This window comes from Mesoplodon densirostris, chromosome 14 (assembly GCF_025265405.1).
Source record: "Mesoplodon densirostris isolate mMesDen1 chromosome 14, mMesDen1 primary haplotype, whole genome shotgun sequence".
Classification (NCBI taxonomy): domain Eukaryota; kingdom Metazoa; phylum Chordata; class Mammalia; order Artiodactyla; family Ziphiidae; genus Mesoplodon; species Mesoplodon densirostris.
The window spans coordinates 26,702,456-26,717,351 of NC_082674.1; the positions used below are offsets into that span (position 1 = coordinate 26,702,456).

General features: G+C 40.4%; 1 protein-coding gene across 3 annotated transcripts in view; it reads left to right on the plus strand.

Annotated features, from left to right (window-relative positions):
• LTBP1 (latent transforming growth factor beta binding protein 1) overlaps positions 1–14,896 on the plus strand; it is a 430,385-nt gene that overhangs the window by 44,557 nt on the left and 370,932 nt on the right. For all 3 annotated transcript variants that reach the window (XM_060117483.1, XM_060117484.1, XM_060117485.1), the window contains exon 3: positions 11,809–12,106. In XM_060117483.1, the coding sequence (XP_059973466.1) occupies positions 11,809–12,106 (298 nt within the window). The remainder of the gene's footprint in view (positions 1–11,808; positions 12,107–14,896) is intronic.

Sequence of the window (14,896 nt, forward strand, 5' to 3'; positions counted from 1 at the left end):
TTCCCCTGAACTCGATCTCTTATGAAAAGTCATTCTGGAATCAGTAGAGTCAATTTGCATTTTGCTTCTTGACAGCTTTGTGGCAGGTTTCACCACAAACATTTGGCCCTGCACTCTGGGACTGGGCATAGGAGTTATTTATTCCTCTCAGCTTTCAGATCTCATAGTAAGTTCATGATCTCAGAGCGGTCTTTTCTAATACCCCGAGTCCCCCAGGGATGGCCTCTCCGACACACACCGTCTTCCCTTTCCAGAATGCTTGTAATAATTATAATCACTGTTGCTGTTGGTCTGTTGGCTGGGCTGTGGGCTCCACGGGGCAGAGATAGTGTTTTCTTCTCTACAGTTCTAGTCACAGGGCCTGTGACGGTGCCTGGTGCAAAATGGAGTGCAGAATTGTCACTCGGGATTTTTTTGAGTGAGGGACTGAGGCACAGGTCAGACTTGGAACTGGCCCTAAGGCACACAGCTGGGGCGGGTGGGGGGTTCAGACTCAGGTCTGTGTGACTCCAGAGTCCAGCTTCATCTCACCCCACTGCCTACTGCCATCAGTAGGTGAGCTTGGGCAAGAAGGATTTTATATCGCCTCAAGGAAACAAACCATACTGAGAATTCTTTGTATCCTTTTTGGTCCCTTGAATATAATAATTCAAAATATTTGTTGGGGCTTCCCTGGTAGCGCAGTGGTTGAGAGTTCACCTGCCGATGCAGGGGACGCGGGTTCGTGCCCCGGTCCAGGAAGATCCCACATGCTGTGGAGTGGCTGGGCCCGTGAGCCATGGCCGCTGAGCCTGCGCATCCAGAGCCTATACTCTGCAACGGGAGAGGCCACAACAGTGAGAGGCCTGCGTACCGCAAAAAAAAAAAAAAAGAAAGAAAAGTATCTATAAAATATTTGTTGATTAACCATTTAGGACCCTCCCTCCTCATTTCTTCTATACCTTTATTATTCCAACACATACTGTATGGTGATGATTTTTTTTTTTTATACTTGTGTGTCTTCCCTACTGGACTCTGATCTTCATGAGAGCAGGAAATTTGTCTTCTCCATCTTTTTATCTACAGTACTTGGCACAGTGCTAGTATATAAGGGGGAGGGACTCAATGTTTGAATAATGAATGAAGGAATATTATGATGGTACTAAAACAGATTAAAGATTTATTATTTAGAAATATATGGTCTTCTTTCCAATGAACTATAAAGGTATCATTTATAATCATACCTTATATGTGCATAATAGTTTAGTCTGTAAAACCCAAGATTTGTCAGAAACTTGTGTTTATTATACATACATGCTAGCATTAGTGCACAAAATAAAATTATACTATTATTAGAGAAGGTACTTAATGAATGACTGAATAGCAAAATAACCTTGTGTTTTTATTCACATTAATAGTATTGATATTTAAAAATTTATAGTATCACTTTATAATTCTAATTTTGAAAGGCTGTAATGACATATTTTACTCAATCTATATGCTGCTTTTGCATTTTCATTGGTATAAATAACACTGCTGTGGACAGCTGGACATATGTATGTGTATAGTTATTTCCTTTTTTAAACTATTTTCTTAGGGTAAATTTCTAGAAATGAGGCTACTGAAATAGCCTGAAACATATTGTTAAACTGCTTTCTAAAAGGCTTGTTTCAATTTACTACCACCTTTGTGACATGTTGTATTAATACTCTTACATGCCTTTTAAAAAATTAATTAGCCATAATAGTGTACCTCCTTGTTTTAGTTTGCATTTCCTTTGATGACTTAATTAATTTAGACATTATACCACAGGTTTATTTACTAATTGTATTTTCTTTTGTCTTAATTGTCTATTTCTGGCCTTTTTTCATTTTTTTCGATTTTGGTCTTAATTTGTTAAAGACAACTTTTATCAGTTCCTTCTATATAATAGCATTTTCTGAAAGTTTTCTGTTTTTTTTCTTTTGCTATTTTAAATTAAATATTTACATAGTCTAAACTGTAGATCTGTAACTTTGTTTTCTTTTTCACTGACTTAAAAAAAAAAAAAACTTAATAAAACGGCAGTAATAAGACCAGAAACAGAACTCAGAAAAACTGCTGGTAGTTCTTCACTACATGACTTCTGACTTAATTATATTATACTCCGTGAGTGATTTCAGTTACCCATGGCGTGGGGAGGAGTGTGTTTGGCCTCAGCTGACCATCTATTTTAAATTAAATAACATGGTAACAAGCTACCCCTGCTGAGCTCAGGCTTCCAGAACTTCCACCTTCCAGAACACAGCTCCTGGGGAATCAGGCAGATGAGGGTGCAGTCCTTGACATAAAGGCAGTAAACTCCTCATAAAGCCATGAAATTCTGCACACAACTTTTGTGACTTGTATCCCATGTAATTTGTGCTGTGCTCAACCATCTGACTATCTGCTTGGTTAAATTGTCACTTGAGAGTAGATTAGAAAAGCAAACAGCGTAGAAAGGGTAGGGAGAGAGCCTGGCTTGGAGGGGAGAGAACAGTGAAAGCACACACACATCTGAGGTTTTTCGTAGAGATGTTCATAACGATCAAAACCCGTGAGTTATTAAATGTGTTGGTGCATGGTTCACCTATCTAGAACATTCGGTTTCGTGGAATTCTTCATTATTCCACAAGGCTGGATAGAAAAGGCATTGGGGTGTTATACTACTGTTTTTTTTGCTCCTTAGGGATTTTGGAGGAAGCAGACCCAGAGACATTTGCAATGAAAGTGCAGCATTTTATTTGGGTTTGGTACAAGGAGCATACAGAGTAAGAGGTAGATGAAACTGTGTGACCTCATGCTATGTTTCTTGTGATCTGATATCACTTAGTGTTATTGAATGACTTCAAAGGGCAGCTGGGAATTACTGTGAAGACACACACAGCAAAGCAATTTCTCACCTGCTGTCTCTGATCACAGAAGACACAGTTAGACTCACATTTCTCCCTGCGACACATGCGGTCGACATGCTGCAACTTGTTTGGAGAGAAAGGCAAGGGGCAGGGAGTCACTCTGTTTGCCCTGTGTGGGCTGGGGCGAGTTTTAAATATAATCAAGAGTTACTTTTTTGGAAATAAGAGCAATAGAGACTAAGCTTCAGGGCATGGGATACTTCCTAAAAATACAGTCACTGAACTTTTAAAGAACATTAGGATCAGCTTGTTAAATGGAGTAGGATTCAAATGTGGAAGAAATCTGAGAGTATGGTTTGGGGCAAAAATTGAGGATTTCTTTCAAATGATGAGTGTGTTCCTAAGGCTGACTTGGAAGCCAGGATGGAGTAGTATTTTGTTGCCCATCCTTCTCACCCAGGTCTTGATGTGGGCTTCCTGCAGGCCCACTTTGTGCAAACTGAATTCATTATTGTCATGTTGGCAATTTCTGCCACTTTGACCAACCTCACCCCCATGATCATCCCTTCACCCTGTGATTAAGGGTCAGGTTTTAACTATCTTCAACTCAATTGCCTTTTGTTGGCTTATTTAAAAAAATTTTTTTAATTGAAAGGTATACAGAAAAGTAAAAAGGCTACCATAGTCAGCACCTATGTATCTACTACCCACAGTGAATACAGGTCTAACCTGTTGTCATACTTTCTATCCATCTTTTTCTTTTCTTTTTTTTTGCGGTACGCAGGCATCTCACTGTTGTGGCCTCTACCATTGCAGAGTACAGGCTCCGGATGCGCAGGCTCAGCAGCCATGGCTCACGGGCCCAGCTGCTCCGTGGCACGTGGGATCTTCCCGGACGGGGGCACGAACCCGTGTCCCCTGCATCGGCAGGCGGACTCTCAACCACTGCACCACCAGGGAAACACCCCATCTTTTTTTTTTTAAAGAAAAAAATTCCAATAAAGTGACCCATTTCCTTCTCTAGAATTGTTCTGCTTCCTTCCCTGAGGTGTCACTGTCATGAATTTAGTGTGACTGCAGTACATATTTTTATGCTTTTGTTGATTTCCTATGTATCCATAAGAACAATGAGTATTGCTTTATGTATTTAAAAATTACATGGACAGTTATTATAATATCATATAAAGAACAGTATTATAAAGTAGCATCCTATAATTTACTTTCTTCAGTCAATGTTATGTTCAAAAGATTCATCCATGTTGCTTGGTATATAGATCTAGATCATGATTTTAACTGCTGTATACTGTTACATTATATGAAATACCACAGTTTATCAATTCATCTATCAATGCCACTATTTTCCTACTATAATTGGTGGGCAATGAACATTCCTGTATATGTCTGCTTGAGCACATGACAGCCTAGAAGTGAAATTGCTGGGTATTAGGGTTTTCACATTATAACCTTACTAAATATTGCCATATTGCTTTTCACAGAGGTGAGTATCAAATTACTCTCATGAGCAGTATATAAGAGTTCCCATTTCCCTATATCTTTGCTAACACTTGGTGGTAACAGACTTATTGCTAGTGTCTTGGGTGTAGAATTGCATCTCAATGTTGTTTTGATTTTCAGTTCTCTGATAATTGGAGAGGTTGAATATCTTCTCACATTTATTTCACATTTCATCATCTGTGAATAGCCAATTCATGTCCTTTGTCCATTTTTTTTCCTATTGATTTTTAGGAATACTTGATATATCTAGTTACTAATCCTTTGTTAAATATATTGCAGGTTGTTTTCTCTTTATCATTTGTGTTTCAATGTTTTGTACGGTATCTTTTAAATTTTGTTTTAGTCAAGTTCATAAATTCTTTTGGATTTTTACTTACTGTTTCACATTTGAGAAATTCTTTCTTCCTCCAAACCATGAAGATATTCTCTCACATTTCCTCTTAAAAATTTTAAAGATCTGGTATGTATATTCTTAAGTGGGGTAGGGATCTAATTTTGATTCTTTTAGATGGTTGACTCTTTCTTTTCTACCCCCAGTTTTTTAGTCCACTGTTTTTCTGTAGATTTGTTATACCTTCTCCATCATGTTGCAAGTCTCCATTTATATTTGAGTCTGTTTCTAAGCTTTTTTTTTTTTTTTTTTTTCTTTTTGCGGTATGCGGGCCTCTCACTGTTGTGGCCTCTCCCGTTGCGGAGCACAGGCTCCGGATGCGCAGGCCCAGCGGCCATGGCTCACGGGCCCAGCCGCTCCGCGGCATATGGGATCCTCCCAGACCGGGGCACGAACCCGTATCCCCTGCATCGGCAGGTGGACTCTTAACCACTGCGCCACCAGGGAGGCCCTGTTTCTAAGCTTTTTGTTAAATTTCATTGATCTGTTTTCTATTTCTGAACTGGTACCACATTCTTATCAGTTATGGTAGTTTGTAGAATCTTTTGGATTATCTACATAGACACATAAGTAAACTAAAATAATGATACATTTGTTTTTCCCTTCCTACTTCTTAGACCTTTATTTCTTTTTTCTTGTTTTGCCAGGTTGGCTGGGACTTACAATATAACATCAGCAGTAGAGGTTATTGTGGGCATTTAGACTTGTTTCCAGCTTTGATAGGAATGTTTCTACAGTTTCCTCATAATATTTGCTGTAGGTTTTGGTATACTCTTTGTGTGTGGGATTTGCTGTAGTTACTGTTTACCAGAACAAGGAAATCCCTTTGTATTCCTAGTTGGCTAACAGTTTTTGTTTGTTATTATGAATAAGTGATGAATTTTATTGGAAAATTTTATGCATTCATCGAGACAAGTTCTCATTTAATTTTTAACGTGGAATTCCATGGATAGATTTGCTGACATTTAAAACCATCCTTATGTTTCTGGAATTAATTCGGCTTGCTTTTCTGTTTTGGAAATACCATCGTATTTGATTTACTAATATTTTATTTAGGAATTGTGCATCTATATTCTTAACTGTGATTTGTATGAGTTTTCTTCTGTGTACAGTTCTTGCCTGATTTTTATATTGAGGTTTTACTCTTAAAGGGAGTTTAATTCTGGGGTCTGTACTGAATGTCCTGACTCTGGCGGGTCAGGACTGGGAATTTGCAGCTTACAGGTCCTGGATAGTTTGTTGCATCCTATGCCTGTGCAGCTCAGTATCAGGAGAAGAGTCCTGGGCCCTCTGCAGATCTCTGGGCTATCTCTGTGTGCAGGTCTCTCCTCTCTAGTACTCTGCCCTGCAGATTCCGGCCACTCAGCCTCCATCACGCTGTGCGTGGGCTCCCTCCCTGCGCGGTGATCTGCCAAGTGCTTCCTGCAGGTGGTTGGGGTGATCCTAGGGCCCTCCTCTTTATGCCCTTCTCTTAGGATTCACAGTCCTCTCTTGCCAGTTGTCTGGTATCTAACAACAGTTGTCTTATATCTTTCATCCAGTTTCCTAGTTGTTTATGGAAAAAAAGGCTTGTTTGGTAACAGTTATTCCATCATGGCCACCTGTTTCCATCATGGAAATCCGTTTCTTTAACATGAAAACAATCTTAAAAATGATTGTTCTGTGTTTGGAATGGGGGACAGGGTAGAGGGTTAATTCACTGTGCTTATCTCGAGGAGAAGTCATCTTACAGGATTATCTACTTAATGAATGGTGGGCTCCCCCCAACTTCTGGTTCCTTTTCACAAACTGAGTATCTCTCAGAAGCTTTTTTTTCTACTGCACCTGAATGTCTTAGGCTAATTCCCTAATGCGCTTTTGTACTGGAGGTTTAGTACCTTGTAACAGCTCCTATCAGCCCATTGTGATGTTCTTTTCTGTGAATCCACAACCAGTTTGTTTCTGAGTGCCCCTACCCTTCAAAGTTCTTTTAGAACACATTGGATCTGGGCTTCTGAAACTGTTTAACAGCATACTGCAGAATGCCACTGCAGACCATGTACATGAGCAGAGTTCATTTAAATATTAATTTTGATTTAAAAACATCTTTGAAAGATTGGAGACTGTTTGAACAACTGGCAAACCAAACCCAGAGACGTAGTTGTTATTATGTAATGGATTAAGAGCCCACTTATTATCTTCCCTTTATAGATGTTCTTAAATCCCAGCATTCTTGGAAAGAAATGGCTGTACTTTGACATCAGTCAACCAAGATGAGGTTCAGGCTCCTGTCCTTGGGTACAAAAAGTTTTGCGTTAGCCAATTATAACTGACCTCACGGTTTGTATTCTAGTTGGGAAATAAAAGAGCTTTGTTAAAAGATGATTAATGTATGTAACAGTACATGTGAAATGTGAAGTGAATGATGAAAAAGGAGCAGGAGGTTCAGGTGATAAAAAAATGGTGCAGGAGGTCGGGGTGGGCGTTTGGGAAGGACTTCACAGAGAAGGAGGAGCTTTCAGATGAGCAAGAGCTTGAGGGGCCGGTCCGTGTTTCAGGACAGGGCACCGGGTGTGCAGAGGCAGGAAGGGGTGAACTTTTGCAGGGATGGACCAGGGGGCACTGAGGGTGGAAAGGGGGGGTTGGGGTCCAGATGTAGAGGGTCTTGAATGTATCTCAAGGGCAGCTAAAATGTGTTGAAAATTTTTAAACGGAGAGAAAAAAATTAAAAGCTGCACTTCGGGAAGATTAGTCTGTCAGCAAGTCTGGTAGGATTTTGTTCCCTCACCTACTGGCTCTCAAGTTTGGCTGCAAATTGCAATCACCTAGAGAGTTAAAAAAACTGAAAAACAAAACTAAAACTGATGCATGAGCCCCTTCCCCCAGATATTCTGATTCAATCAGCCTGGAGTTAGGCCTGGGTTTTGAGAGTTTTTAAAAGCTCCCCAGGTGATTCTAATGTGCTGTAAAGCCTGAGAACCACTGCCCACACCACTGCTAAGATCTTTTTTCTAATTAAAAAAAAAGGGTTTTTTTTAGTAATTAATTAATTTGTTTTTTTGGCTGCGTTGGGTCTTCGTTGCTGTGCACAGGCTTTCTCTAGTTGTGGCGAGTGGGGGCTACTCTTCTTGTGGTGTGTGGGCTTCTCGTTGCAGTGGCTTCTCTTGTTGTGGAGCACGGGCTGTAGGCGCGTGGGCTTCAGTAGTTGTGGCACATGGGCTCAGTAGTTGTGGCTCGTGGGCTCTAGAGCACAGGCTCAGTAGTTGTGGTACATGGGTTTTGTTGCTCCACGGCATGTGGGGTCTTCCTGGACCAGGGCTTGAACCCACGTCCCCTGCATTGGCAGGTGGATTCTTAACCACTGTGCCACCAGGGAAGTCCCACTGATAAGATCTTGATGTAGTGTTTACTCATTGTGTTCAACCACAGCTGGCCAGGCAAATGCAGAACCAACTGGTGGAAAACTTTTTTTTTAATTTATTTTTTATTTTTTATTTTATTTTTTTAAATGTTGAGCCTTTTAATTTATTTATTTTTATTTTTGGCTGTGTTGAGTCTTCGTTTCTGTGCGAGGGCTTTCTCTAGTTGAGGCGAGCAGGGGCCACTCTTCATCGTGGTGTGCTTGCCTCTCACTGTCGTGGCCTCTCTTGTTGCGGAGCACAGGCTCCACTCGCACAGGCTCAGTAGTTGTGGCTCATGGGCCTAGTTGCTCCGCGGCATGTGGGATCTTCCCAGACCAGGGCTCGAACCCTGGTGTCCCCTGCATTAGCAGGCAGATTCTCAACCACTGTGCCACCAGGGAAGCCCTAGTGGAAAACATTTTAAAGAACTTCTGTAAGAGTTAAAATATTCCACATAGTTCAGAACCTCAGTTAGAATAACAGTTTTTTCCAGTAACAGAGTCACAGAAAACAAACTAGTGGTTACCAAAGGGGAGAGGGAAGGGAGGAGGGACAAATTAGGGGTATGGGTTTAACAGATATAAACTAGTATGTATGAAATAGATAAGCAACAAGGATATATTGTATAGCACAGGGAATTATAGCCCTTATCTTATAATAACTTTTCATGGAGTGATCTGTAAATATACTAAATATCTATGCTGACACCTGAAACCAGTGAAATACTGTAAGTCAACTATACTTCAATTAAAAAAATAATAACAGTTTTCTCATAAATGCCTACAAATTTTTACATTGGCCATGAAGTAGATGGTGACAAATGTATAAACGTTTGGAAGGGACCCATAATTATCTTGAGAATTTGGTCACATGGAAAAAAACTTTTAATTTTTTGCATTAAAAACAGAAGGGCAACATAAGACAAACACGTCTGTCACGGCAAGAATTCAGTCACATAAAAGCCATTGTAGTGTGAAAATACCAAACTTGCAGTGATAAAAATGTAAGTTCTCAAAAAACTTTGGTGGAAGGCTGCCAATTTCCAAATCCTGTGTCAGTGGTTCTCAAACTGGGGTGAGCATCAGACTCACCTGGAGGGCAATCAGATTGCTGGGCTCTAGTTTGGGATTTAGCAGACCAGGGGCAGCCCAAGAATGTGCATTTCTAAAGTGTTTCCAGGTGATGCTGCTGCTGGTCCAAGCACCACAGTTTGAGAAGTGACACGTGGGAACCGCTATTGCAGAAGGTCCAAGTATCACACGAAAAAGGGCTTGACAAAATGTGGTTGCAGAACCTGAGTTTTGCTTTTCGTGTCAGGGGAGGGGCTTGTCTTGGCAATTAGGGAATCTGTCCCTGCCCCCAGTTTAAGCCAGCCCCTCCTGTCTGCATGCTCCAGGAGGCTGCTGTTGGAGCCCAATGGGGAAGGTGGAAGAGGAAATTGTCTAATCATTCTCCTTATTGTCTTTTCAGACTTAGTGTGAAAGGGTGTTATTGTATATAGTCATACTGGTATGTCATATGTTCTTTTCTGTGTGAGTTTAAAGTTATTTTTTTCCTTAATTATTCTTTCCGCACTCCCCTCACCCTACCACATGCAAAATTTGAAAGGTTAAAAGAAAATCGCTACCCTGTTATACTTCTAACCCATCCATGTCCTCCTCAAGATAGGCCCTTGTTGCATATTCTCAGTGGTTTGGGGAAGATTTCGGTGCTTGGCTTCCATCTAGGTACCAGCTTTTGTAAGCCTCTCCTGGCGTGCAGCCTTCCTGGTAGATTTGTAGACATTTGCAGTACACCTTGGGAGGGAGGAGAAGTGGAAATCATTCTCAGATGTTAAACTGAAACATGTTTCTAATTGAAAGCATGAAGAGAATGTATACATGAAAGTGCCGGGGGGTGGGGGGTGATCTCTGGCAGAGTCTCAGCTTTGAAAGCCCCATCCAGTCCTCGCTTGTGGCCACTTCTGTTCTCTCTGGGTGGAGCCCATTTCCATTCCTGTGACATTCCATAAATAACCGTGGCCGAGTAGGGACCTAATGATCATCCCTCGTCCCTAATGATCATCCCTCGGCCAGGAAAACGCTGATAAATTAGAATCGTGAACTTTAGAAGTGCATAGCTTTTGACTTTGAATTCTAGAAGCCTAATATGGAAAGAGCCCTCGGGGACCATTTTAGAACAAGCAGCTACTGCCCTCCCCCCTGCCCCTGGGCTTGTACAGGTGCAGAGGCCAAGCTTAAGTAACTTACCCCAAGGTCACTTCAGGAGCTGGCTGCATTTAAATTTCCTTTTATTATTTTTCTCCCAAGAATCCTTCCAAATTTTTAGAAAATTTGTCAGCCTAGTATTCTGACACTTGACAGCCATTTGTTATCATTATTTGCTGTAATTAATAGGAATTGTAGGGAGATAGGAAAAGTATCTTCTCTTGTTTATAGAAAATCAGTAGGTTTCAGGGCTTTTAGGTCTTGGTCATTTGGTTCCTCCATAACTGAGCCTCCTCTGGTTCATATTCCTCATCTGTTTTGTGGTTGTTTGTAGACTGAACCTTGTGCTGAATTTTATGGGAGATTTAGTGTTGGGATCTGCCTCAGGACAAAGAGTTTAAGTCAGAGGTGGGCTAATAGCAAAAGGTTCATTTAAATAAATTAATTTGGACAAATAAAGAAGGGACTGAAGGAATCATGTCCATAGGCCTATGATGTTCATAAAATTTAAGTCAGTAACATCTAAACTCCCAGGGGACCTTGCCTATGATAAAATCCACTCACCCTACCTGTGACCCATAGCCCTGCTGACTTTAAAACTCTGCTCGGCCACAAGTCTGGTGATTCAGAGTACATGCATCCTAGTTAATAGGAGATAAAGAGGTTGTTTCTTTTTGGTTGCCTTTTGTTATAAGATTAGGGATGTACTTGCTTAAAAAAAGAAAAAATCTATGCATATATATATGTATATATATGTGTGTGTATATATATATATGTGTGTGTGTATATATATATAAAGGTTAACTCTCAACCTTTCTGCCCTTGGTTTTTCTCTCTCTCAAAAAAAAAAAAAAAAAGTAGGTTGGACTAGATTTCTGAAACAGTCACTCCAAGCTCTGATAGCTTATGCAAGATGAAGGCTGTAACACTTTTGGGGGCTTGGGTTTGGAATTGGGCTTTTGTTTTTTGCCAAATGTTGTTTGGATGCCTAAAATTTAAACTTAAGCCACAGAACACAACTTAAAAAGAAGGGCAGGATACTTTCTTCTTTTCCCTGTATTTCTGATGCATTTCTGAGTGGCAGCTATAGTAAAGCGGTTAAGAATGATGACTTTGGAGCCAGTTCACTTGAATTCAAATCCCAGCTCTTCTATTTACTAATGATTGCGTGACCTTTGGCAAATTATATAACCCCAGAGCCTCTTTCTTCATCAGTAAAATGAGCAAAATAAAGTATCTACTTAAAACAGTTGCTGGGGGGTTAAATTTGTCGATATCTATTAGAATAATGCCTGGCACATAGGAAGCCATTAATAAATATTATCTATTATCGTCATCATCATCAGCATCAGCATCATTTTGTTTTATTGAGGGATAGCCCAATGCTACTGGTAAGCCTTTGGAAGAATTAGTAAAGTCTACAATGCTTTTCTTCAAAGTGTGTCTTCTATTTCTTTCTGCAGCAAGCTGTGTTCCTCCATGTCAGAATGGAGGGATGTGTCTCCGGCCTCAACTCTGTGTGTGTAAACCAGGGACCAAGGGCAAAGCCTGTGAGACAACAGCTGCCCAGGACACCTCGTCACCAGTGTTTGGAGGGCAGAGTCCTGTGGCTGCTTCCTCCTGGGTCCCTCCTGAGCAAGCAGCAAAGCACACTTCATCTAAGAAGGCAGACACTCTACCAAGAGTCAGTCCTGTGGCCCAGATGACCTTGACCCTCAAGCCGAAGCCTTCAGTGGGACTCTCCCAGCAGATACATTCTCAGTGAGTGTTTTGAACTTGCCTCCAGCTCAGGAGCATCTTAAGTTCTCTCTTGGATGCATTGCTTTAAATCACTCTTTTTTTCCTGCACAATTTGCAGAAATCACTTGGATAGTAATGTCCTTCTTTCCTTTTCTTAAGGTTTTACATGTCATGTTTACACATCAAGTGTCTTAAAAATACTTGATGTGTGTGTTTAGCCTCTGCAGGGAAGATTTACCATAAGCATTAAGCAAAGCAGTAGTGAGGATTAAGGGGATCAAGGTTGGAAGGGAATAATAGAGGTAGTTGTTTGGTTATGGTGGAGTTGTGAGTTAAACAATTCTCTTTTTTCGAGGTGGGGGGTGCTTTCAAGTTTTTGAAGTCATAATTTAAAAAGAGAAACCGTGAGTGTGATTTTTAAAGATACATGGAAAAGGTAGGAACTCATCTTTCCACAGAGAAGGTATTCAAGTGAAAGTGAGTCCTGGGAAAGAGAATTTCTGCACCTTGGTAACAGGTTAAGTGTATCTTCTATTAAACACCATGTTTACCTCCCAGTTGCCATGCAGGTCCATTTTTGGTGAATGAGCTTGTGTTTTATTTATGGGAGCATGGTTTTTTTTCTTAGCGTTAGGAAGTAAGTGCTATTCTGAACAAAATGAGAACTCTGTAAGGACAGGGTCCTTACACAAATTGCTTCCTTTTAATTAGCTACCCTACATGGATGACAAGATGCAGAATTACTGCAGCTATCGCTTGTCATTTGTCTAGGAATGTAAAATACAGGAAGTTCTCAACTTAAAAATGACCCAGCAGTTCATCTGTAAGTCACTTGCTTGGAATTTTGAATGCTTTCCCCACCAACCCCCCGGGATAGCTTCCACCTGGTGATTAGTATCCCGTCAGCCCACAGAAGTTATTTAATCTGTTACTACAGATGAAATTATCCTAATTTATACTTCCCCTTTGAGTAGGCCACCTACTGTCCCTGATGAGTGGGGTCCTGATAACTTTTTCCTTTCTCTTGTTCCCTCCTCAGTCCTCTTCTTTTCATTTTTTCCCTCTCATTTCTTCTTGCCTCATTCTTCAATTCTACCATGATAAAGGGATTTGGGAGGCTGTGCTGGAATCTAAGCACTTTGCTACCATTTCAACTGGAAAACACATCCTGCAGCCCTCAAGAAGAAGGAATTGTAGTTATAGCCAGTACTTAGTAACTGCTTACTGCATGCCAGGTACTGTTTCACGTGATTTGTATGATTGTTCATTTATAACTCACAGTGATACCCCATCAGGTAGGTGCCATTACAAACCCCATTTTACAGATGAGGAAACTGAGGTGCAGAGTGCTTAAGTAATGTATTCAAGGTCCACAGTTAATAAGTGAATAATAAGTGTTAGGATTTAAACAGAGGCAGAATAAGGAGAATACATATTAGGCTTTAAATGGAGGCAGCCAGGCTCCAGCATCCATGCCCTGAAGTGTAAAGGGTGGCAGACTTTCTCTGTAAAGGGCCAGATAGTAACTATTTGTAGCTTTGTGGGACATATGGTTTCTATTGCAGCTTCTCAATTCTGCCGCCCTTAGCACAAAAGCAGCCATAGATAATTCTTAAGTGAATGAGTGTGAGTGCTCTAATAAAACTTTATTGATGGATGTTGAAATTTGAGTTTCATATAAATTTCATGGCATGCAATATTATTCTTTTGATTTTTTTTCTCAACCATTTAAAAATGTAAAAATCATTCTTAGCTTATGGGCCATACAGAAACAGCTTGTGTGGGCCAGCTTTGGCCCCTGAAATGTAGTTTGCTGACCCCTTCTCTAAAGGATAGTAGTGGTTTTTTGTGTCAGAACAAGTGTCTTTGAAATAATATAAAGCATTGATTATATCATAGCTAGATATCTCCCTGCATTGTTCTGGATCTTAAAAACAAAGAACAATTCTGTGTTGAACTGTGCCTTGGCAATCAAGAGTCAGATTACTGTGCATTGCAGTTATTTTTTTCTAGCATTATTACTTACATAAGCTGTGAAGTCATTTACAAGCGACATTATTTATCCTGAATATCACCATCCCCTGTTAGAATTTGACCCTCTATGATGTGTATATATGGATTGTTAGTGAGAACCATATGTCAGATGTCAGATAAAGGAGCAACCTTTTCCCCCCTCCCCCTTTTTTCTTTTTTTTGGTAGCAGCAGTGTAATTTAGACAAGAATGTTGTGAGTCAAAGGGGAGGCTAAGGTTTCAGCTCCAACTTGGCTTTGGGAAAATAAAAGTCATTAGATAATTTGCTTCAGAGACCTCATCTGCTGAATGAAGATGGTTTTTACGATCACATTGTTATAGGCATGTGTTTATGGGTGTGCCTACTGCGTGCTTTTGGGTGAGGAGAAGAGATGGCCCAAGATGCTAATAATTCTGATGTTTTCCTAATAAACTTTTGTCAGTTGCCCTGTTATCTGGGTACTGCAGGGAGTATTAAGATGTACAAGATCCAATTCTGCTCTTAAGGAGATTTTGAAATGATAGATGAGCTCTCACTTGAGAGGGGTACAAAGGAAGGGGTACAGTTGGCCCACTGATGAATTTAGGTAATGACCCGATCACCTGAAATTTAAACTGTCAAGGAGGCACATATGATAGGACCATTTTGGCTACTTTTGAGAAATGTAACAATTCTTAAGTTACCTACTTGTAATATTGTCTACTTTAGGGTGTTTCAGGTTTGGTTTGGTTTTTGTTTAGTGAAGGAGGAAATTAATTAAGCCTTCTTAAAATGCTTGTAGACATAAAGGCACCTAAA